Source organism: Lepisosteus platostomus, chromosome 11, assembly GCF_059453375.1.
Source record: "Lepisosteus platostomus isolate fLepPlt1 chromosome 11, fLepPlt1.hap1, whole genome shotgun sequence".
NCBI classification, from domain to species: domain Eukaryota; kingdom Metazoa; phylum Chordata; class Actinopteri; order Semionotiformes; family Lepisosteidae; genus Lepisosteus; species Lepisosteus platostomus.
In genome coordinates, this window is record NC_142621.1 from 1,085,778 (window position 1) to 1,108,326 (window position 22,549).

The following is a 22,549-nucleotide window of genomic DNA, read 5'->3' on the forward strand; positions in this document are numbered from 1 at the left end:
GACTTCCCGAGCTGACACCGGGCTTCGCGGTTCTGACGTCTCCGTTAAGGGCTTCGGACTTCCAGGAGGAAGGAGGCGTGAGTCTGCCCCGTGGGAAGATGTCTGCGGGCACCTCCTTCAGATGGGTTGTGGAATTAGAAAGGGACTAGGGCTGCACCGTCCTCATGTGATTTACAGTTCGGACATGCAAAGAGGCGCCATACTCCCCTGGGCAGCTCTGTAGAGCCCCAAGAGAAAAGAGAGCACATGCCAGAGCCTGTACAGTTATTTAGCTTTCCAATGAACCGTGAATAACGAAGAGGCAGCACAAGGATCTGGTTTCAAACTATAAAAGTAAAACAGTACGCACAAAAATACATTCCACATTTTCCCCTCAACAGGCCTAATTTATTCCATTCTCTTCAACTGCTTTACAGTCTCTTCAAGTTAGAAGTCCTAATACCTCCAGATTCATATTAGGCAGCTAATTTGAGAACTTACAAATAACTTGAGATCACTCTGGGGCAGTTCCCATAGTTTAAGTAGCTGCAGTCTACTTAAGGGCAGTTACTGCATCTCGAATACTGATGATTAAGAACATTTGTGGTCCTCAGAGATGATTAACTTGCTTACAGCAGCTTCAGTCAGAGCAGGAACAACAGGGTATAACCAGGCAGAGGGGGAGGAATAAAGAGATAATGATGTACCTGTCCTTAACAATAACGCTAATCATATTGAACCCGGGGGCAATGAGTTTATAAGGTCACTGCAAATTCACTGTGATACAGTTGCGTCACTGTATTCTTTGAATGGAAGTTAAGCATCCTTGAAACATCCCCCCTCCCCCATCATCTACAAACCCTCTTTGCACACATTCACTACTGAAATAAGCAAAAACAGTTTTAATACTATTTTCTACATTACATGAATTTAATGCACAGACTGCAGACCTATGCTTAATTAATTACTTTCATGAAAATTTAGCAGCATTAGTTATTTTCTTAAATTAGTGCCATGCAACACTTTTCCATATGGCAAATTAATGAAGTCAAGAAATGCTGTGAATGTATGGAGCTCCACTGAACATCTGCATCTGTTGTTCTAATGGGAATTTTTAATAAAGGGGCCATACAGTATATTTATGTTACTTCTCCATTACTGGAGCTTTAAATAATAAAGTAAAATAAATAGCATCCATTAAACTGATCACATTGTTGTAACTCAAATTGTGTTTATTATGCTAATGGAACATGAAATTAAGAAAAAGACCTTTATGCCAGTGGAATTAATTAATGAGTTTTATGAAGGCATTGAGATGTAATTTATTTCTGTATAAGTAAGTCTAATTTGCAGTTCCATGGGTCTTCACACTGCTGATTGTATGAGTTATTCTTGCAGATGTGCTGTTCACAGCATGTCTCCCCATTAGAAATGAACACCTCATTATATAAACTGTACCTAATTAAACATAATACAGTTCTGCAATGACTCATTAAAGTGGCCTTTTTTCAGTCAGATGGAGCCTCAGGAAAACGTGCTGGACACAAGAGCCACACTATTATCTGCCGAACCTTGACTCCCAACGCGCACTCCTGTTACTCAGACTTGCACGCCGAACAGAGAGGGGCTGGCTGTAATGAGCTTCGAGAGCAACCGCTGTGTCTGCCATCCATTCCCTCTCCCTCCTGCTCCTCCATCAATCAAGGTGCAGGGAAGTGGGTGTGCACCGCAGACTCACCCCTGAAGAGTGGTATCCCCGAAAATCAAACCTCTGGATACATTCTCTCCAGACCCCGAGGGCAGGCACCCAACGAATCCGTGCATCGCCTCTCATCTTGGTGTCTCTGACTGGAAAAGCAGCAGTTACAGTGCCACTCATATTGTGAGTGGTATTCATACGATGATAATGACACTCCAGGACGGGCTGCCCAGCTGAGGGACTAAACTGAGCAAGCCATACACGCACTAACGCAGAACACAGAGCCTCAGCACCGTCTAACAGATTGAATTAAGACACCATAACAAGTGAAAACGTGAAACACCATAAACAGAGAGGAGACTGATATTATGGAAATTCAACCAAATAACAACAACAAAAATGATAAAAGTCCGACTGTGATAGGGACAGACTGATTCTAAGAAGTTTCAACGTGTTTTGTTCATCAATGCTATTTTCTTTCTTGATTTCCTGCTCTACATAGTAAGTGCTGGATGATGGAACCAAGTTGGAACCACAAATAACAGGATTAGTCATTTTTATTGAGATCAACATTGTTGATTTTGAGTAGCACTGTTTTGGATAAACAAAATGCTGAGCTCAGGTCACGTGGATTCATGAAAAAACCAGGAGTTAAGTATTATTGGCATTTGAATTGAGTTAAAACTGCCAAAATTAAATGATTACAAAACCAGCTGCAACTGGGCCCAGCTAGGAGGGCAGCCCAGAGAAAAAGCCCTGGGTTGGAGCGACCCTGACCCAGGAGGAAGAAAAGCGTGCCAGATGACCCAGACTAACCAACTTACGCCATCGTGCCCTTGGCTGGCGATGGTGTCATGGGCAGTGGCCTGCTGACTGCTGTGCTCTTCACATCACTGGGGCGGCAGGAGAGTGAGATGTGGTGTCACGAGGAGGCCCGGACATGCTATGCGTGGGAATTCTAGAGGGAATTAGCAGGATGCTCCTGTGTGGAAGTAATTAGCAGCTGGCTCTAATGAACAGGGGTTCCTAGAGAGACTCTGGGAAAAAAACTCTACTTTACTCCTGGGAAAAAGCAAACTGTAGAAGGCATCTGCTGAGTAGCCTCTCCTGTTTTATTTCCTTGTGCTTCTCAGCTGTTTTTCCTTCAGCTGGGCGAGACAGCAGAGCAGAGGGACCAGCTAGCCTGGGTCAGAGGCGGACAGGAGCGCAGCAGGAGAGCAGGTGCTGCCTTCTGGGTTCCGTGACAAGAGCCCGAGAAAGGGCAAAAGAGGGAAAAGGTGAGGAAGAGATGAGAAATCAGAGCACAAACAGCAGTGTATTGGCAGCCAAAGATAAGCCTCCCATATATTACCAGTTAGAGGGAGACCCCTCTTTGAAGCACCAGTGTGATCTGTGTTTTGTGATCTACAGTAGATTGTAGTACTGGCTTTTTCTTCTTAAACATACATGATTGATTTCAGTGACACCTAGGGTCACTGGCCCATTCTTCCTTCTCTCAGAGTGATGTGGGGAGGTGCTGGCCAGCCTGCCATCAGGCAGAGACAAGTGTAGGGGATGTCCCAGCAGAGGAGGAGTTTTGCTTCCTGTGGATCTTCACAAAAACTCTGGAACTTTGTCATTCTACTTTTTTAATTTTATATTGTAGACACCAACAATGGACAGAACACATTCTGCTAGCACAATCTTGAGTGGTCTAGTGACCCCCTCAGCAATGTGACCAAAACACACTGCATCATTCAGTGCCAGCAGTTTCTCCATTCCTGCAAGTCAGTCATGAAATGCCAGCCTTCCGACAGAACAATGTAAGAACTCACAGGGCTAGGAATACAATGACCTGACTTCAAGAAACCATCTAGATCTCGCCCTGACCAGTTTTTCCACCTGACCTCCAGCAGAACATCTGTGTTACCAGCGCAGCAATGCCAGCAAGGACAGAAAGACATGACCGGACAATCCTCACCAGCCGTAGCTGTAGCTGTGAAGAAGAATGGCAGAAGCTGATCAGGTCGATGTGTCAGCGATGCCTAAATTGCATTAATGCTGGGAAAGCTGCACCCAATACTACAGTTCTATGCTTTCACATTTTGTACCAAAAGCATTCCATGGTTTTATTATTTATATTTTTTATGTATTCTTTGTTTTATTTTCACATATTCTGTTCTTGCTTGATATCTGTTTAAGACATCTATTAGGACCGGATGTTGCCTTTCTTTGTGCATGACACACTAAGGTTTAGCAGTCTTCCTCTGCAGCCCCAAAACCTCAACACAAGACAGGGCAACAGCTTCCATCTGGACTAAGAGTTCAAAGCATAATTAAGAATTTATACTATACAAGATAAAATAAATACATTTTAGTGCTGTTTTTATCCTTTTCCCTCATCTAGTCACCAGAGACAAAGTGAACTCTGAAAGCAAAAAATGTTCTGGAACAATCCAGTTATTACTTGTCTGCATTTTTTTTCTCAGTGTAATACAAAACCATCATCAAAGTCTCTGAAGCTGACAATCTTTGACATGAGCAGTGTTAATTACTGTAATGGCATGCATTCTCATTAAGTCATTATTTACATGTCCTGGGGCTTTGCAGAAGCAATGTGTCTTGAATTGTGCTCTGAACTGCTGCGCTGTGGTTGCCGAGCTTTGTAGTACAATCTTCTAGTTGTCAATAAAGACAGCTGTTCCTTCCAGCCAGTGCCAGCGCTGATGCCCTGGCTGGCCAGGCACTTTCTGTGCTTGCTGACGCTCCTGTTGGACTTGGGTTGAGGCGCCGAATGCTGTCTGAAATAGTAACGCACTGCAGGGCACGAAAATGTCAGTGAATTCATCAGTCTTGTGTTTTCCATCCTGTGACAAAGCCCTTCAGTTAAGGAAGCAAGCCCTCGCTAGGAAGTGAGGCAGGCCTGTACCTCTCCATGAACTCACGAGTCCTGGTGGCTGGAGACGCTGACACCTGGTGGGTCTGTCAGGCCAGAACCAACCATCCAAACTGGGAGGTTGTAACGGAGCCACTGACAAACCTGGGTTTAGACCCCTGATGGTTTTAGGAGCTTGTCAAGAATAGGGCTGCGGGATGAGAGTCTTTCAGAACATGTCCTGTTTGATCAAACAGAGTAAATAACACAACCTACATTAGCGATGTGCACGCACAAATGAGGCCTCCTCAAACAGCTTGATTGGACTGCAAAATATGATTTCCTGGTCACCATTTGGGCCATTATTTCTTGAAATTTTCATAACAGATGTGCTGCTTTGGGTTCTGGGTAGGATGTCAACTGATGCCCCTTGTCAATGTGGGTCCAAAAAACCTGTGGAATGTCGTCATGCTTCAGTGGTGTTTCTGATTCTTGACACTTTCTGCAAGTTGTTTTTCTGAGAACACCAGTGACTCCTTGAGTGAAAAAAGTATCTGTCCTAATTGAGCTGAGCCTTTAAGGGAAACCATACCCCCACAGAAACCATTCAAGGAAGAAAATCAATATCTACTGACAACCTTAAGGAGCAGTATTATTCAATTAAATTTTTCGGGCTTCTGAAAATTCTGAAATTCTACAGCAGGACCTGCAGAGTTAAAAGACAGTGCGTCCCTGAAAAACACTCACTTCTTTTGTAAGACCCTTGGTACCTCTCTAGAACACATGGTGTCAATGTTGTAAAAATTTGCTTGCACACAAGCTAGAACAATACATGCCAAGACAATGGGGGCTTGGAATTCCTGCACAGAATATGTACAAAAGTAGTGTCCTACCTATTGTGTTCAGCACACCCCAGTGATCATGTGCAAATACAGAGAGAGTGATATCTGCTGCAGCTCTCGGTAGTGATGCTCGTGTCAGTCTCAGTGAATGTGTACAACGAGCTTAACTGGTAGCACTATTTTTGGCAATTAAAAAAATAATTACTGTACAGTACAGTAATTGTTTCAGATAAAGTATGCAACTGCTATGAATAGTGACTGCTCTAAATAAATATCCTCCCCATCTAGCAGTCAAGGGAAAAGGGTTAAGAAGGAAAAAGATTTTTCTTCTCCCCAGAGTTCAAATGCTTTTAAACTCTGAAATGTGTGTTCAATTAGGAGTTTGTAATAAGGATTAACATTCTATCTTGAATGCATGACAATATTTAAATTGCTGGTTTATACATGTCTGGAAAAAGCGTGGTGACGGTTACAATGAATGGAAATGAGAATGTCTACTTAGGGTACATCCTATTTCGTCTGAGCGCGCTTACTATAAAGCTTTAATGCTGCTATCTGTCCTCCGATCGAGTTAAAATTGGTATTCTTTATTGAGTCTCTGTTGCTGCCTGAGACTGCCTTTGAAAAACAAATTCCTCAGAATAAAGAAAAGAGATTAATTTATCATTAAGGCTCTGCTTAATTGAAGTCAATTCTGAACAAACTTGAATTCAATTTCTGCTCATTAAATTGAATGTGCTCTGCTTTTCTCCCATCATTGCTTTGAGCTCGCAGCTGAGAACAAGGGACTAACTTCAAAATTATTAAATTGAGGAGAGTTTATTTGGCCTTCACATGCCAAAGCTGCTTTGATGAGGAGCTTTTTTGGCACAGAAAGGAAGGAAGAGCAGCTGGAGGAAAAATCAAATTGAAACTAAGCCTTGGAAAATTGAAGAAATCGCGAGCTTAATAATATTTAATAATTAAATTTCCACAAACAATAGCAGCAAATGAAGTAATCTGCAAAGTGCGCGAAGTCATTTGCATAATTGACGCCAGTCCCCTGTAAATGAATAATGAAGATAATAAAAGATGTTGCTAAAATTGGGCACAATAACAGCAAAATTTCATCAAGCCATGCTCTCTGATTAATCTGCTCTTGCAAATCATCGCTGAGAGGGGGAGCGTGATTAACCACGTGAGGGACTGCTGCAGCAGGCAGCCTGCCCTGTTTCCCCGTTTCTGTGTCCCCGGGCCACGAGCGAGCTCCTCTCCCTGCAGCTGCTGCGGGCTCTGTCTGGCACAGCACCCCTGCAGGAGCGCAACCAGCTCCCCCTCGCCCGCACGCTCGTTAACCCCTGCTGCACCGGCCCCCGCTGCCAGCGCTCGTTAGCCTCCTTCTGCTTCTCCTCTGCAGCCACTTCAGGAAACAAGAAGCAAAGGCCTGGAGGAATGAGTTCGGGATCTTAAAAGAGACAATGGAAAGGAATTGCATGGCGCCCTCATTTCCCAGCTTGCTGGATGCTTTTCGAACCCGGCACCTGCTCTCAGGTGTGCAAGAGGCCTGGTCTTCACACCCACGGTTCCTGTCTTGTTTTGGGGAGGGGTGGTTATCACCATCAAATAGGTTTTCTTTTTAAAAAAAAAAAGAGAAACGCTGCTGTTTTCATTCCAAGCTTATCTATAGATAATGCATTTAAAGCCAGAAACATCACGAAACCTGTGCAGATTTCATTAATAGCGATTCATCAGAAATGATTAACTGTAAATTCTTCCACAGGCAACGAGGGAAGAGGCACCACCTGAGAGGACTGTACTCTGGAGCACAGAGAGATTCTGAATTGGATGTTTCCGTCATTTCTAGTTAAATACACCCATTGTGCAGGGACGCTTTTATCTCACCATATTTTACACTGCTTAAAACAAACAAGGGAGCATACACCATTCTTATTGTCTGTGACATTTTATCATTACTTACTATTCCCGTATTATTTCAGAGAATTGCTTCTGCCCTTTATTAACCTGAAACAGCAGCTGCCAGAGACTGTCTTCAGCTGTGATATTAAGCTGATAAGATGCATTAGCAGCGAATGCAAATCTTAGGTGGAGTGACAACCATCTCGTCTTAATGGGAAAAAGACCTAGGAATAGGAATACCTGGCTATAAAGGGGCACAGAAAATCGAAGACGCCCCATTAGAAACACAAGGCTCAGCCTCACAGGCAGGCATGAGAACAAAGCCAGAGGGGGCTGGCACTAACGCTCACCACGGTAGGCATCACGCCCGCCAGGAGAGGGGTGGCAGGAACATGTGCTGCAGCCGGACCCCGTTACCGTTCTCTGTCCGGTGTGCAGCAGTTCAGGCCCTGCAATGTGATCCTATATTGTACACAGAACATGCTTATTGACCCATGAGGTGCCTTTTTACCTGAGCATTATCGTCCTGGTAACACAGGCCTGCAGCACAGACCAGTATACAAATGCATGTATAGTGTCACGAAGACTGAGCCAAACACCAGGCAGTGTCCTGTTCTGCCCACAAGCTCAAAGCAGGACATCAGCTCACTGCCTGGACGTTTTGGGGTGTTGGTTCATCTAGAAGCGTTGTTGCTTCCCTGGTACTTTTCATCCTTCCTGCTACAGATCTACAGGCTCACCCCTCTTTTCCAGTATCGGAGATGGAGGCCTCATGGCTCAGAAATCCAGGAGAAACAGCTTGTTTTCTCTAAAAAGACAGGAAGCCTGGGTCCGACCTTAAATGTGGGACTATTGCAGGAGAAACAGGACATAAGGTCCCCCTACAAATAAGTATGTAGAATTTTAAAAATAGATTCTTTCAATTACTTCCCCTTTACAGATGACAAGTGCTTCACACTGTCATGATTGCCTATTGAAAAAGCTGATGAACTGTTAGGATTTTTTCAAAGATAATACTAATACTAGCAAAAGTCTTCTTCTAATGTTTACAAGATCTGAAGCTAGGCATCACTTAGATTTATTTTCTGTCTATTATATCCTTAATTGTGTTTGCACTTCATAGTCAATTTACTTGATTAAATTCACATTCAGAACGATCCAGCTTCAGGGGGCAGGGGGAGTCCTTCAATACACTTTCATACAAATCAAATAAAAGTGCTGTGAAATAATCTACAGCCCAGTTCAGGGTCGGCATCCGTTAAACTGCACTCTGTCCAGTGTCAGGTTTCATTACGTGTCAATGAAGCAGCTGGGTCAGGTTTCAGCAGCACAAGCACCTTCCGGGACCTTTTAGCAGAATTTTAGCGTTTGGTGACGATATTTTCTGTGTGTCGCCTGCTACTGCACGTTAGATATCTTCTGAGCACATCCCCATTTTCCTTTCTGTGAGCAGCTCGCCATAAAACTCACAAACAGAAGTGGCTATCCAGTCGTTTATTAAGTTGTGTCCCCAGTGTACAGCCCCACACGTACACCCTGTCTCCTATCAGTGCGTCTATCTGGAAAAATTATATTTTGGCCTTGTAGAAAATATGTAGAATTGTAAATACCTTTAGGTCCCGCTGTTTGTTTTTTACATTTGTGTCCTTGGTTTTGCTTGAAGCTTAACTAGCACACCTCAGGCAATGCCACAGTCTCCAGTGAATTCCAGTGAAAAAGCATATAAAGGACACCTCTAGTCAGCCACCAGCAGTCTGACAGTACTTTAATTTTGGTACTCCTCAAAAATGGATTTTACTTAACTGTTTTTACTTCAATATTTTTATATTTCAATTATACTTCAATATTTTTATTTTGTTATCCGATTTTACTTTTTCAAAAGTTGTGGCTGTCGGACAGAGCATTTCCACTGCTTTGAAGAAAGGCATACTCAAAATAGAACAAACTGAAACTTGAAAGGTATGAAGAAGGTCAAAGGAAACATTGCTTACTATTTGGATGCATATAAAATATATTTTAAAAACTCAGTGTTCTGCAACTGAGCCCATTTGTATTCCTACCATATACAAATGCACAGCTGAAAAGTGTGCACACGCTCACCCTGAACTGACTTGAGTCTAATCCTGATTGAGCTATGAAAGCAATAGAAAGCCGAAGAAGCTTTAATCATCTTAAACAGTCCACTCCTTGCACATCTAACAGTGTTCAGGACTCAGATGTCAGAGTGGTAAGGAAAGGAACAGATCGGGGTCACAGCAGCATCAGAGCTGCTGCAGGCTCTGGAAACAGCCAGCCATGCTCCGGGCTCGCTCTACTGACAGGAAGCAGCGCTCTCAGAAGCCCAACTCTTCAGATGCACTTCCCTTGTCAACACGTGCTGCGGTATATCACATCAGGAAAAGCACAATATACTGCAGGACAAGTGCAGAAGAATCCAGGTTATCACCCAGTAATGTTTATTATTAGGACCATCAGATTAATGTCTTATTGCACCGTTTCATATTTAATTATATCTGTATTATTTCTGTAAAGGTTTATTACACTGCTTGGCAAGCCATGTCCACCAGAATGTGTTTCCTGTTGCTGTTCATATTGTGTATTTTTTTTAATCAATGAAATCATTTTATTTCAGTTAATGAGATTTACAAATCATTTGAGTTCAGAGAGTACTTTAAGACGACAGGTAATTTGTAAGTTGCACATTCGCACACACATTAAATGGATTAAAACTTCATCAGCCCAATTTCTAGAATGTACACTGGAAATAAACAGCGGAGGGCTGAACAAATCAATTATCTGTTTACAGAGCTGTTTCTTCCGCACTTCCGAGTCCTGGCCCTGGTACCTCCTGCCTGCTCGGGCCTCAGCTGTCAGAGAGCACAGATACTGTACGTCGGTCAGCCTGCTAGGGTTCCAGTCTGGTGGACACGTCCCAAAGGTCAGCCAGCAATTAGAGTTTCTCCCAGTTTGCCCTCTTCCATCAGTTCAGAGGCGCATCTCAACAGACATGTTGGAACTTCTTCTTCGAAACACTTGCAATTCAGACTGGATTTCTGCACCCCAGGACAGTGGACAGTGCACACTGTCAATTGCACATCATTGAAGTGCAATGTAACTTCAGAAAGCAGCAAGTCCGCTATTCCTGCAGTCCGTTATATTTGACCCTTAGATATTTTTGCAATGATTAAGGCACAGAGTTGGCTGTTTACTTTCAGAAGGCAATGTGTCATTAAGATTAACCTCAAATTATACCTCCCAAATTACCACTCACTTTTGATTTGAATGCCCCTATTTATTAATGTAAATGAAGCTGTATGGATCTACTCCAGATCTTTTGATCTATAGCTCTTTTTCAAAGAATAGAAGTACAAGATGGAGTTTTTCAGAACAGTACGATGCTGTAACCATGTTTTTGAGGATGTATACTGTGAAAATTGGCTCTACCTTGTGAAGGAATGAGATTAACATCCCTAAAACTATTCAAGGAAAGCAAACATCCTGTGTACAATATCTCCCCCTAGAGGCAAAAGGGCAAAAAACATACAATATACAAAAAACTGATGTATATCAACATATTTTTCCATGTCCCTCTGTGCATATATGAAATATGCAAAATATACACAGCTCTTAAAATACCCCCCACAGCAATGGTGGGTTAATGACTTCATCTCAAAGTGCTTTACAGAACGACAACAACAATAAATAAAAAGAATTGACAAGATAAAACACAATTACAATACATAGAGGAGACCGTGGATGGTGGTGCTAAGTATCGCAGGAGCAGAGGGGTGAAGAATGGAACCAGTAAAGTAAAGGCTCTTCTAAAGAAGAAGGTTTTGAGTCTGGATTTGAAGGAGTTTGGAGAATCAAAGGGAGGCATAGAGCATGTGAAGCTTTTCAAAAGCACCTGGCATTACACGCTGGTGGTGAGACTGCTGAGTCCCTTCAGAAGGAAGACTTCACTGCGGAGACTCGAAGAGTGCACAAGTGTACTGGCAGGGGAAGCGTTTTAGGGCAAACACGCTCTTGATACAGGAAGCACAGTCATGAGACCCAGGACCATTGCCCATACATTGCACATTGTGCAGTACTGTAGGTCTCTGCCCAGCCTCGGCAGGGATGTCCATTTTAATGATCTCGTACTCGACTGGACTGTGATGAACAGGCTGGTTGGGTGCAGAAAGGTAATTTTTTAGCTGGCTGACATAAGCAAAGGGGAATATTAATTGACGCTGGTGGACATTTCTGAAACACACAAAAACAATTTTTGAATGAGTCATGTACTGATACAGTCCACGCTTCGGCAAGCACAATATTAATCAATGAGGTATTCTAGTTTTTAGAACCAAGGATGGCAACGAATGTGTAAAGAGATCTACTTCAGCCGAACAAACAACAATAAACAAACGTTTTATATCCATGAGAGCTTTATCAGCCCCTTCCAATCCAAGGACCCCGGTGTGTGTTATTTACAGGAGAGGTGCAGTCCCTTTACGCTACACAGCAGGGAGAGCAGAGAGAAGCTGCTGCTCCAGGTGAATCCAGAGACCTTCAGGGAGGCCAGACTGTGCAGCCCAGAGGACACGCTTCCTCTCGTGAGCAGCGACACGGGGTCTTGCATGACCTCGCAGTGTTAGACCTCACAATGACCTGAGCAAAAATAAGTCCCTTCCTACACCTTGTCACTGTGTCGCAAGACACGTGGCTAAAAAGTCAGATTGGGGCTATACCGCAGCTCATACCAGCGGCGCTAATTCAGGAAATGCCCCTTTTCTGACACAGGGAGCTCCTCCACGCAGACGGCCGGTGTCCGTGGCAGCAGCACTGCCGGCTGCCTCCCCTGCAAGCGCACACGGTCGGGCCTGACCTGGGGAACAGTGCGCGGTCAGCCCCCCGCTCTCATTACCCTGATTAGCAGGCGAGTGTAACTGGAGCCCCAGCCCTGTGACTATTCAGGCTGTCCTGCGGCTGTGTGTCATGAAAACCCCCACCGGCGTACCGAGCCTCAGAACCAGGCACGACAGGTCGGCCTCTGTCCCCCGGCTCCTGCGTCACACGTCCGCCGGGCGCCGTGTCACTGAGAACCCCAGCTGAAATACACCCGACCAGCAGCATCCCTGCGCCTCCTGTCGCTGCACCGAGCGTTTCATAAACATTATTCCCACCATCTGCTCCGCACCGGGTGGATTAAACTTGGGGTAAGGTGATCCGGGGCGTGAGCAGGCTCTGGCGGTGATTGGAGGGGCAACAGTAAATGACTCTGCTAACTGAATCTCGAACTCCGGCGTCTTGAAACGCAATAGCTCCGTGAGCGCAAAAGCCAGGGTTTGATTTCAACGCGTGTGTATATTTTAACCAAAGAAGGCTCTGTTTTGCTAGAGCTGCAAATTAAATCAAATCAGGACTGATATTCATGAAGCCTGGTGTCACATCAGCATTGCTCTGCTCAATATGCACCCGAGCGGCTTCTGGCTTCGTGGACCAACTCTCTGTGAGCAGACTGACCTGGAAGCGGCTGTGCTCAGCTTCGCCCTCACTCGCTCCCCTGAAGCCGAGGTCTGCAGTGAAAATGTTCCAGAATTATTTCTCTATCATCAATTCAAAAAGGAGCTAGATTACTAAAACCTACATTACAACACAGGCTGAAAATCCTGCTTTATACACAACAGTGATTAATTAATAGTGACAAAGATTTAAGTCAGGAAACTGGTTAATATTTCAAAGCCTTGAATATCTGGGTATTACTTTTAAGAATTAGCAATGATGATGATTATTGTTATTGTTATTAGATATTATTCTGTGGCTGAATTAGGCCAGGGCTCCAGTGTGCAGAAGAGGAGAGACGTTTCTCATTGTCACACAGGGGAAGGTCTGAGGGCCTGAGCCCACCTGCCACACAGTTTGCAACAGGTCGTGTTAAGTGATGGCAGCTTTGGCGCTGGCAGGCACAGGAGCCAAAGGGAGGTTTAGGCATGGTCCCAGCATGAGCCCAGCCACGGGTGAGCGGGTCACAGGTCGGGGGTCGCAGGTCACGGGTCGGGGGTCGCAGGTCACCACCCGGAAAGAGAAAGGCACCTGAGCTTCATCCCTGCTGAAGGACTCCTCTGAGACCTCAGTGGGATCAGCTGACACAGCAGGCTGCTTTTAGCTTCAGCAACAAGACCTCTGTGACGGGAGCATTCTGAGCCTCAGGTTGAAATTGGATCATTGGCTCTGAAAAGCTTTAATGACTTCATACCTTCCTGCTGCAGAGGGCAATAAGATGGACCGTTCAGGAATGCTTTCTGCAGAAGCCCCTGCTGCAAAGTTCTGTGGCAAGTGTATTATTCTCAGTGTGCAACGACCAGCATTTTAAAGATGTTCTTTTCCGTATTCGAAGTTGTTTGGCCACTCTGCGTAAAAGAAATCACCAGTGGTCTAGGTCACAAGGTGAGGGGAAAGAAAGAGCCATTTGTGAATGCTGCCGCAAAAACATGCTCTTCTTCCTGATTCAGCGGGGAAGGACAGGGCGAGACAGCAAGCACAAAATTAGCCGAAAACCCCAACAAACAGGCGGACAGTCCGGAAATTTACATTCCTCACACACCCCTTTCTGAACCAAGACCTGGTCTCATTTCACTGTCCTTATTCTCTTCCTTGCCAAAATCCTCTTTCTAGCGGTTTTTACTGTGTGGGTCCTGTTCTGCGTTATCAACTTCTGGACTCGTTCTGTCATTCCAGGGGTGGCCAGCTCTGCCCCTGGAGCCACAGCCCAGCAGGGCAGGAAAACTGGGACCACATCTGCGTTTCGAGCAGTTTAGTGAATTAATCGATCCCGTCAGGAGTGATAACCTTGTGGTCCCTCAGTGCTGTAAAGATTTCATATGACTCCTACATTACTTAATTGAACAAACACCTGATACAGTGATCAAAACAAACTGTTCCAAAGTGCTTCTATTAAATTATTTATCATTATAGTAATAAGTGTAGATGTAGCACTAGGAATTCACATTTTGTGGCATACAGCAAAATGATCTTAATTTGTATGGATGTCATTAAGTAGTGAACAGAGCAGTGTTTCAAAGTGTACAAGATCTTCAGCTACTTCTCTTCAAGAAAGTGCATATCACTTCAGTTATATAAGAAATAACAACAGCTTTCGTTGCTCTTAAGTACTTGTGCCGAATGGTCTCCTCTCTTGGAACCTCTCCTATGTCTTCACAATGGGAAAACATGTATTGAGTTACGCAGTGTGTAGTCTCCCTCTAGTGGTAGGTGAGGCTACTTCACCTCTGCCTGTTTTCTGCAGCGCAAACCCTCAGACAGGTAGACAGAGCACTTTATAGAACAACATAAAATGTAAAATGTACCCTACGTACTCATTATCTGTGCATCCTTTAGATTTTCACGATTAGACTTGAAACCTAACAAAACAATAACCTAGTAACATTAAACCTATCAAAACAATAAAAATAAGTTCGTAAGTGTTCATCTAAATTTCACATTGGTAAATAAACGAATCCAATGGGCTGCTATATGGCTTATTGTTCTTATTGTTTGGTGCTGTATTTTGCAGTAACAGTGTATCCAGGTCACTAAAGGTTCGGCTGTTAGTTTTACTGTGAGAAACTGCGCAAACACAACACAGACCTGCGCCGACTACAGCCCCCCCCAAAAAAAACGATCAGCAGAGGACGCGATTCAGCCCATCGATTGGCCCGTCTACTGCCTGGACAATTTGGTCTCCATAACATACAGTATTCTCACTTATTTGTCCACTCGTACCCAAAGTGATGAACAGCAAATAAGCTATTTGCACTTGTTTTGTCACGAGGTCTTATTACGCTGAATAGTCATCAAAAACGGCAGCAGATCACCGTGCCGCAAAAACAGCGGAGACTCTAACTTGCTCTGGACATGCGGACTCGAGGCAGAGTTAGGCAGGTGCCAGCCCACAGACTAACAAAACTGCCCTGAAGACACCGCGCAGCCCTCAGGAAAACTGCTGCTGCGCTGATTAGCACGTTTAAAACAGCTGCATGGAGCTTCGGTTTTTAAACACCTGGTGGAGCCCAACTCCATTCCTAGAGGGACAGTCCAGCAGGAGTTATAGATCAGGACTGTCCAGCTCCAGTCCTGGAGGGACAGTCCAGCGGGAGTTATAGATCAGGACTGTCCAGCTCCAGTCCTGGAGGGACAGTCCAGCGGGAGTTATAGATCAGGACCGTCCAGCTCCAGTCCTGGAGGGACAGTCCTGCGGGAGTTATAGATCAGGACTGTCCAGCTCCAGTCCTGGAGGGACAGTCCAGCGGGAGTTATAGATCAGGACCGTCGAGCTCCAGTGTAAGCAGCTTATTGTCCACCACAACAACACATACAGACAAGTGCTCTCAGAGTGGACTTTTTAAAGAAGAATCTAAGGAAGAATTGAAGTGCACTTTCTCCTTTGGTTCAAAGCTTATTTCATTTTCTGCTCTCCACAGATAACAGCAATGAAAGCAATGGCAGACATCAGCGAACCCTGTCCATTGTGTCATGACATAATTAACCACCAGAGGGAGCCAGATTGACACTATCACTCTGAGACCAATAATTATAAAATCCTTACACTTTAAACAGCTCTTTTCAGGACACTCTACTCAAAGTGCTTTACAGGTAATGGGGATCCCCTCCACCACTACCAATGTGTAGCCCCACCTGGTTGATGCAACAGCAGCCAAAGTATGCCAATAGTCTCACCACACACTAGCTGTCAATGGTGGGGAGTGCAGACTAATGAAGCCAGTTAATAGATGGGGATTATTAAGAGACCATGATTGGTAAAGGCCAGGGGGAAATTTGGCCAGGACTCCAGGGTAACACCCCCACTCTTTTCGTGAAATTGTGCAATAGCTTTCTGACTTATTTCATTGGTAACACTTTATCTGAATGAAGCGATAAAAACTCTGTCATAACTTCTTTATAAACACAATGCAACAAGATAAAACAACATGCATCAAAACCGTAGAAACTGTTAAAAAAAACACACCTGGACCCCTGTTACTGAGCTGCATCTGCAGCAGGTCCTTCCTCACCAGGACAAGCCAGAAGGCTTCAGTGCCCAGCTGGAGCTGCTCTGTCATGCCTTCACCTGCCTCGGTTGGGACAGCACAGCCCTCAGCTGCTCGCTCAGCCCTGTCTCAGCTCAGCCTGTTTCTGGCCCAAAGACAAAGACAACACAGCAGACAGCTCAGCCCCTCTGCATGAACCCAAGACCTGTAAGCTCTGCAAGCACACACTCCTGGCACCAGGCATTTCTTATAGACCTCTTCCATCACAGCAGCTCCCCGTGCTGCACCAGCGACTCACAGCGCAGGAACACCCAAACTCAAAGGCAGACACGTAGTAAGGAAGAAATGGAAGAGAAGAAATGGAAGAGATGTGCTTTGCCAACTTGGACACTTTATAGAAATCCCTTCCAGGAGAGGAATGGTTGTAAAACAGCTCAAGACTAAACTGAGCTTTAAGCAGTACCATTAAAACAAATCAACTCTTTCCAATTTTTAATCAGGCAAACACATAAATCTATCTATAATCTACAAAAGCGACTGTGTTTTTAGAGTTACCAACACCGATCTGGACCAATACTATAATAAGAACAGACAGCAGAACTACACACAAAAAAACAGCTTACATTTCATCAGGTTTATTTTATTTGGAAAAGCTGTAATAGAGACATTTATGGTTTTTTTGTCTCTGTCCCCCTTTGCAAAGTAACCCTTTTTTATACCACATAAAAAGGTATTATTAAAAACACCACGAGATTATCAAGTGCGATAAGGCAGCACATGGTTTATCGCAGGATGTGCAATTGTTAACACAGGAAGCTTCTGGGTCGCTGTCGCAGTGAGCAGTGGTGTCGGAGAGCTGGCCGAGCCGGCTGCGGGCTTTCACACCCAAACGGCTCTCCCCCAGGGTCAGCCGCGGCCAGCCACACACCCGCCACGGCTCCGAGACGTCCAGAAGCCCCCCCCTCTCGGCCGTTCGCTTCCTGCGTGGGCCGGCGGGCAGCACAGAACAGACTCGGACGCCATGCGCCAGGCTAGCTCAGGGGTACCTTCACAAGGAGCCCCGAGAGCTGCACAGAGACCGAGGCCCCCAAGCGCATGCCGTTCAAATGGATGTTCTTCTCCAACCTGAGGAACAGCATCTCTACAATATAAGCAACTACAAGGAGTGGAACTTCGTCAGGTCCATATTTATACTGCTGGGAAAAGTTATTTTAGCATTGCTTACAAAGCATTCAACGTGTGGAAATAAAAGTGATAAAAGACCCTGTGAGGTAGTCCCCTGTGCTGCCTCCACGTGATCGACCAGCAGCTAAGAGTCAACCTCTGGTCAAAAGTTCTAACAAAGGAGCTTCATGCTGGCTGGAGTCCTAGACCCTCACTGGTCAGGCTGTCACGGATGCTAAAAGAAGTCATTTCTCTGTCGTGTTCATAAAACGTCACCCTGATCCCTATCCCATAGGTTTGTGGAAATCACAGAGACATCATCTTTGCATAATGCGGAAGGTAACAAAAAGTAAATGGACTGCATAAAACCTTCGCTTTGCTCTCCTTTTTAACACAGGACCTTCTGTCTTAAAAAGTCAAATGGAGCAAAGAAAATCCCACAAACGCAAGAACACCAAGCACTTCTCCAAGTAAGTACGGGAACTTTTACTTTCACACAAGCGCGTGTGGTTGTTTTAGTCTTATCTTTCAGACACAGGAAACCAGATTTCTCACCTGGTTAGCAACAGCAGCTTTGAATTACTGGCACTGGCTGTTTGATTTAGCTGCTGTGTGGTTTGTGAGAGAAAGAATCTTGGGTTTCACTGGCAAACTCAAAAAAGCGCAAAGTTCTGCATGGAGAGATCACCTGCCCCAGGAAAAAGAGCTGGACCTGTGGAGATGCGGAACACAAAATCTTTTCCCCAGCTACCTGCCTGGCAACCGATAAAGGAGCAGCTCCTGTGATTGCTGAAGCAAGAGACCATGATTTCAGTTATAAAGCCAAACAAAAACGGAATTAATTACTGGAGCTGTTTCTTAGCACCATGTGTTAACAAATATGGTCTTAGATATCCACTTCGGCAAGCCTTGGGAACTTATGAGAGAGGTTATCATTTTTTATGACGCTGGTACATTCTCACATTTTTTATTACTGTTTAGTGTTTCTCCCTGATCCTGCTGTCCACTGGCACCTTCACCCTGATCACAAGAGACCGCACACAGAAAAACAGGTTCTGATCACTGCAACCAGCCCAGGGGGCATCATAAAAAGGAACTTTGATATGCAGGTCTGGATAAAAACAAACACACAGAGCAACTGCAAGGTAAAGAGAAATTTCCTTTTTATTTACAGTGTGCAGGAAAACACTCACAACAACCAGACCACAACAAAAACCTTTTTGAGCTGCTAGCTAGACTTCTTTGATCCTGAAGTTCAAGCAGGTAGCTGTGTCAGCATGCGTATGCTGCAAAAGAACAGGTAAAGGTTTATTCCACGCTGAAAAGACAGAGACACAATGTTTCGGCTGTGGAGTCATCTTCAGGTGTGATAGCTGTTCCTTTCGTCAATCCCCAACAGAACCCGGGCAGCTAAGCTGCTTACCAGCCTCTAAACGACAACTGTCAATCTCTGGTCTCTCTCAAAACTCACTTCCAAAATTACTCAGATTCACAGGTTCCGCAGTTCCTTTGTCCCTCAGTTGTTCGCTTCCTTCTCTCCTCCCTCTGGTGAATATGCCCAGCAGAGGATCTGACCAGTTTCCAGACAGGAGACAGGCCAGCCACTGGGAGACCCTGCTTCCTGCTTTTAAACTGTCATCCAGCCAATCGCCTTGCACCGACCAGTCAGGTGACTGAGGGCTGCAGCTCATTGCCCACAGGATCCTGGGGAATGTGGTCCAGACAAGGTTCTCCATCTTGTCTGAACCCACTGCCCTCTCACACAGCTGCTTAACCCTAACTCCTCGAGGCGCTGTCAGAGCTGACACCCTGGCTTGTCACAAGACATTGGTGGGTGAGATGCTTTGATCATTCAACTACAAACAACCTAGATGGGCTGAAAGGCCCATTTTCCTATGTCCTTCGGGAGCAGAGCGCAGCCTAAAACTATATCAATAATGTCCGATACCAGCAGGGGCTGCTGTGGCACAGTGAATCCTATAAGCCCTCTAACTCCCAAAATCTTCTCTAGTCAACATCCTGGACTGCAGAAACCAGTTTCACTTTACCACTGAGTATTTTAGGGATATTCTCTAATCTGGAAATAACCTCCATTTTCACCTTTTCCAGTCGTAAGACTTTCCGTGTCCCTTCAAAGAGAGGAAGAAAGAAGGCCAGACTGCAGCACGGATGATCAGAGTTACTCAGTCCCAGCTGCTACTCAGGCACTGCAATCGCAACACACACTTCCATCATGAGGCTACAATTTGCAGAGGTTAACATCTGTACTGTGTATTAGTGTGGAATAATACAGCTATTTGAAAAGAGCAGGACAAGAATTCCTTAGATATTGCAAACACACAGCTCAGAGCAGCCATCCCAGCCACCTGTGGGTGAGACGGACTGGAAACTCGTCACGCATGTGTGAACAGGGGGCTGGAGGCTGACAAGCTCAAGGCCTCTCTTGGCACCGAGAAAACGCGCCCGGTTTAAGACCATGGCTCTCTTTTTCCAGCTCCCACAAAGGTCAGTCAATGACAGAGGGATTTGCGAGAGTCCCCTGAGCGCTCTGTGGGGGAAAGGCCAGGCGCCAGGCGATAGCGCAGGCCCAGGAATTCGCACTGTGGCACCACACTGAGACCAGCGGCGCCCCGGGCCCACGCGCTGTACGCCACAGAGCAGAATAACGCCAGCTGTCCGGCTCGTGGACGGTTATCACCTTGCTGCGCGCGAGATGACCTTCCTACAGGCGTCTCCGTCGCCTAATTTTAGGTCACCACCTTGGATAACTCGAGCAGAAATTTCAATCACAAAAACAAAACAAAAAACCGATAACACCGTAACATTATGACCTCCAATGTAAATAAAATAATCCATTGTGTGAGCAGGAATACATCTCTCACATTTCACCTGGCATTTGTAACAATGCCCAGGAAATGACCAAGCTTCTTCCCCAGAGCCGTCAAGCTGTTGACCCCCCACTCCCCCCCACCAAGCTATGACCTCTCCTCACTTGTTCCTGTACCCCTACACCACTACATACACCACACGTCCGACAACTGAATGTAGGCCGAACTTGCACTTAAATCTGTACTTGATTGAGTTGTGCCTATTGATAATCGCAGTATTATTTTGCACTGTTTGCTCTGTTTTGTGTACTTTTGCAGTTTTTAACAGATATGGGTACTGTCCCACTGGTACCATACTTGTTGTTTACACCGTTAGTGTTATTGTATTTACTGTCTATCGTCTTGCTTGCTGTTCTATATATATATACTGCACCTGAGAAACTAATAAGAAACACTTTTCATTATACTATGCACCTGTGTAAGTATAATAACAAATAAACTTAAATTGAATTGAATAAAACAATTAGCTGAAAGCACCCAGTTGTAAACTTTTTTCAGTTTTACTGGGGTGCATTATTAACTGCATCAGGACAAACCTCTCCAGGCTTGCAAATTCTGGGTGGGAATAGATACATCCATATCCCTAATGGAGAAACAATTGTTACTACTAGGAATTTCTACCGGTTATTATTATCCTATCGTATAAATAGTAAAAGGAAAGATCGGGAGGGGGCGAAACAGCCTCTTCTGTTTCAGAGTTGTCACAAGTATGACGTCTGACACCCACACCCCCCAGAGCAGCCAGAAGCGCCTTGCCCACACCTTGGGGAGACGGGCAGGAGTCGGGGTTCACGGTCATGTGACGGACCTGGGGGGCTGGCAGGACTGAGTAGGGCGCCGAGCTGAGGAAAACCGCCGGCTCTGCCCCAGTCCTCACTCCAGCAACCCACAACACAGGAGAAAAAACAAAACTACGCACAGTTTATACTCAGAGAAGCACCCCCCCCGTCCCGTCCCGTCAAGTCCCGCACACACACACACCTCCCCCCACCCCCCGCAAAAAAAAGGGCAGCAGAATTATGGAGATTCCCGTTTTTCCAGGCTGATGTTGTCCTGCCGGGACAAAAGCCCGCTGGGGCTCGAATGGTTTTGAATTTTAAGCCCCTTAGAGATAAAGAGGAAGGCAGCACGGGAAAGGCAGGCGGACGGGCGGGCAGGCAGGCGAGAAGTTGTGTAGCCCGACTTGTTTGTGTGTGTGTGTGACTCACCTCCCTTCTCCGCCGAGTTTGAGGCAAAGTTGGAAGCCAAGATGGCGGCCGATTCGGTGCAGGTAAGAAAACTTAGCAACTGTTGCACTTGAATTTCCATGCCCCCCGGAGCCGATCGGGCGCCGCCGGGATCGCCGCTCGCCTCCACTCCTCGTCCCGCCGGGACGGGCGGCCGGGCCGGCGAAAGGTTGTTCTCCGGACGATCAATTTCGGGATGAGTTTTCCTCTTTTCTTCCCCCCCTTATCCTCCTCCTCCTCTTCCCAGAGGGTTGCCTGGGAAGTAGGGATTGAGGCCTGGAAAATAATTAAACAAGATCCCAACTGTTGCATCCCGTACGCGGGGGCTCCGCCGAGCGGCGGCGGGGCTTTTCCTCGCCGGTTGCGCCCCGGTTGGCGGAGCGGGGAGCCGCGGCGTGTCTGAGCCGGCGGTCCTGCCGTCTCCGGAGGGGATGGATCGGGAGGGGGCGAAACATTAGTCGCCGGATAAACAGCATCTCCGCGTCCGCTGTGTCCCTCTTGTTCCTGCGGCGAGAAACCGTGCCGACCAGCCGACTTTAAAATAAACACACATATTTGTAACGCGCTGGAGAAGCCGGGAGACGTTTACAGTAGCTGAGGGAGGGGGAGCTTTTTAAAATGTGTCGGTTTGTTTTCGGGAACTAGCTTGAGACATGTCGATACTGTCTGGATTTGGAAGTGGTTTCAGTCCCTGCTGTCGGACCCAGTAAGCGGACAGTGGGGTGTCCGGGCGCAGGGCTCTGGCCGACCCGACCCGTCCAAGATGTCACCCCGGACCTCTTACCGGCAGAACCCTGCGGGTGGGTCGGTACCCCAGAAATTCACCCTCTCGGTGGTGTTTCTCGGGGCGGGTTTACAACCTATTTTAGGAGGGAAAGCTCCAAATGATAATGGTTAACAAAAGTAAAATGGGGGGTGGGAAATGTGTTAAATCTTCGGGCTGGGTATAGCGGGGCACTGGTCTTTAAATAG

At 45.8% G+C, this 22,549-nt stretch overlaps 1 protein-coding gene and 2 long non-coding RNA genes across 5 annotated transcripts in view; 1 reads left to right on the plus strand and 2 right to left on the minus strand.

Annotated features, from left to right (window-relative positions):
• The window catches only part of LOC148651703 (uncharacterized), a 103,129-nt gene extending 81,435 nt beyond the window's left edge, over positions 1–21,694 (minus strand). For 2 of the 3 annotated variants that reach the window (XR_015925135.1, XR_015925136.1), the window contains exon 1: positions 21,560–21,688. This is a non-coding gene — a long non-coding RNA (uncharacterized LOC148651703). Of the gene's footprint in view, positions 1–18,609; positions 18,750–19,563; positions 19,671–21,559 lie in introns of those variants that run through there. The other variant, XR_015925134.1, reaches the window with a different exon arrangement.
• LOC148651705 (uncharacterized) lies at positions 9,694–13,538 on the minus strand. Its single transcript, XR_015925133.1, has 2 exons — positions 12,270–13,538; positions 9,694–11,515 (listed from the first exon to the last, which is right to left on the minus strand). It is a non-coding gene; the product is annotated as an uncharacterized LOC148651705 (long non-coding RNA).
• LOC148651706 (serine/threonine-protein kinase N2-like) overlaps positions 21,483–22,549 on the plus strand; it is a 35,193-nt gene continuing 34,126 nt past the window's right edge. The window contains exon 1 of the mRNA XM_088597680.1: positions 21,483–21,621. Coding sequence (XP_088453806.1) covers positions 21,601–21,621 — 21 coding nt within the window. The 5' untranslated portion in view covers positions 21,483–21,600. The remainder of the gene's footprint in view (positions 21,622–22,549) is intronic.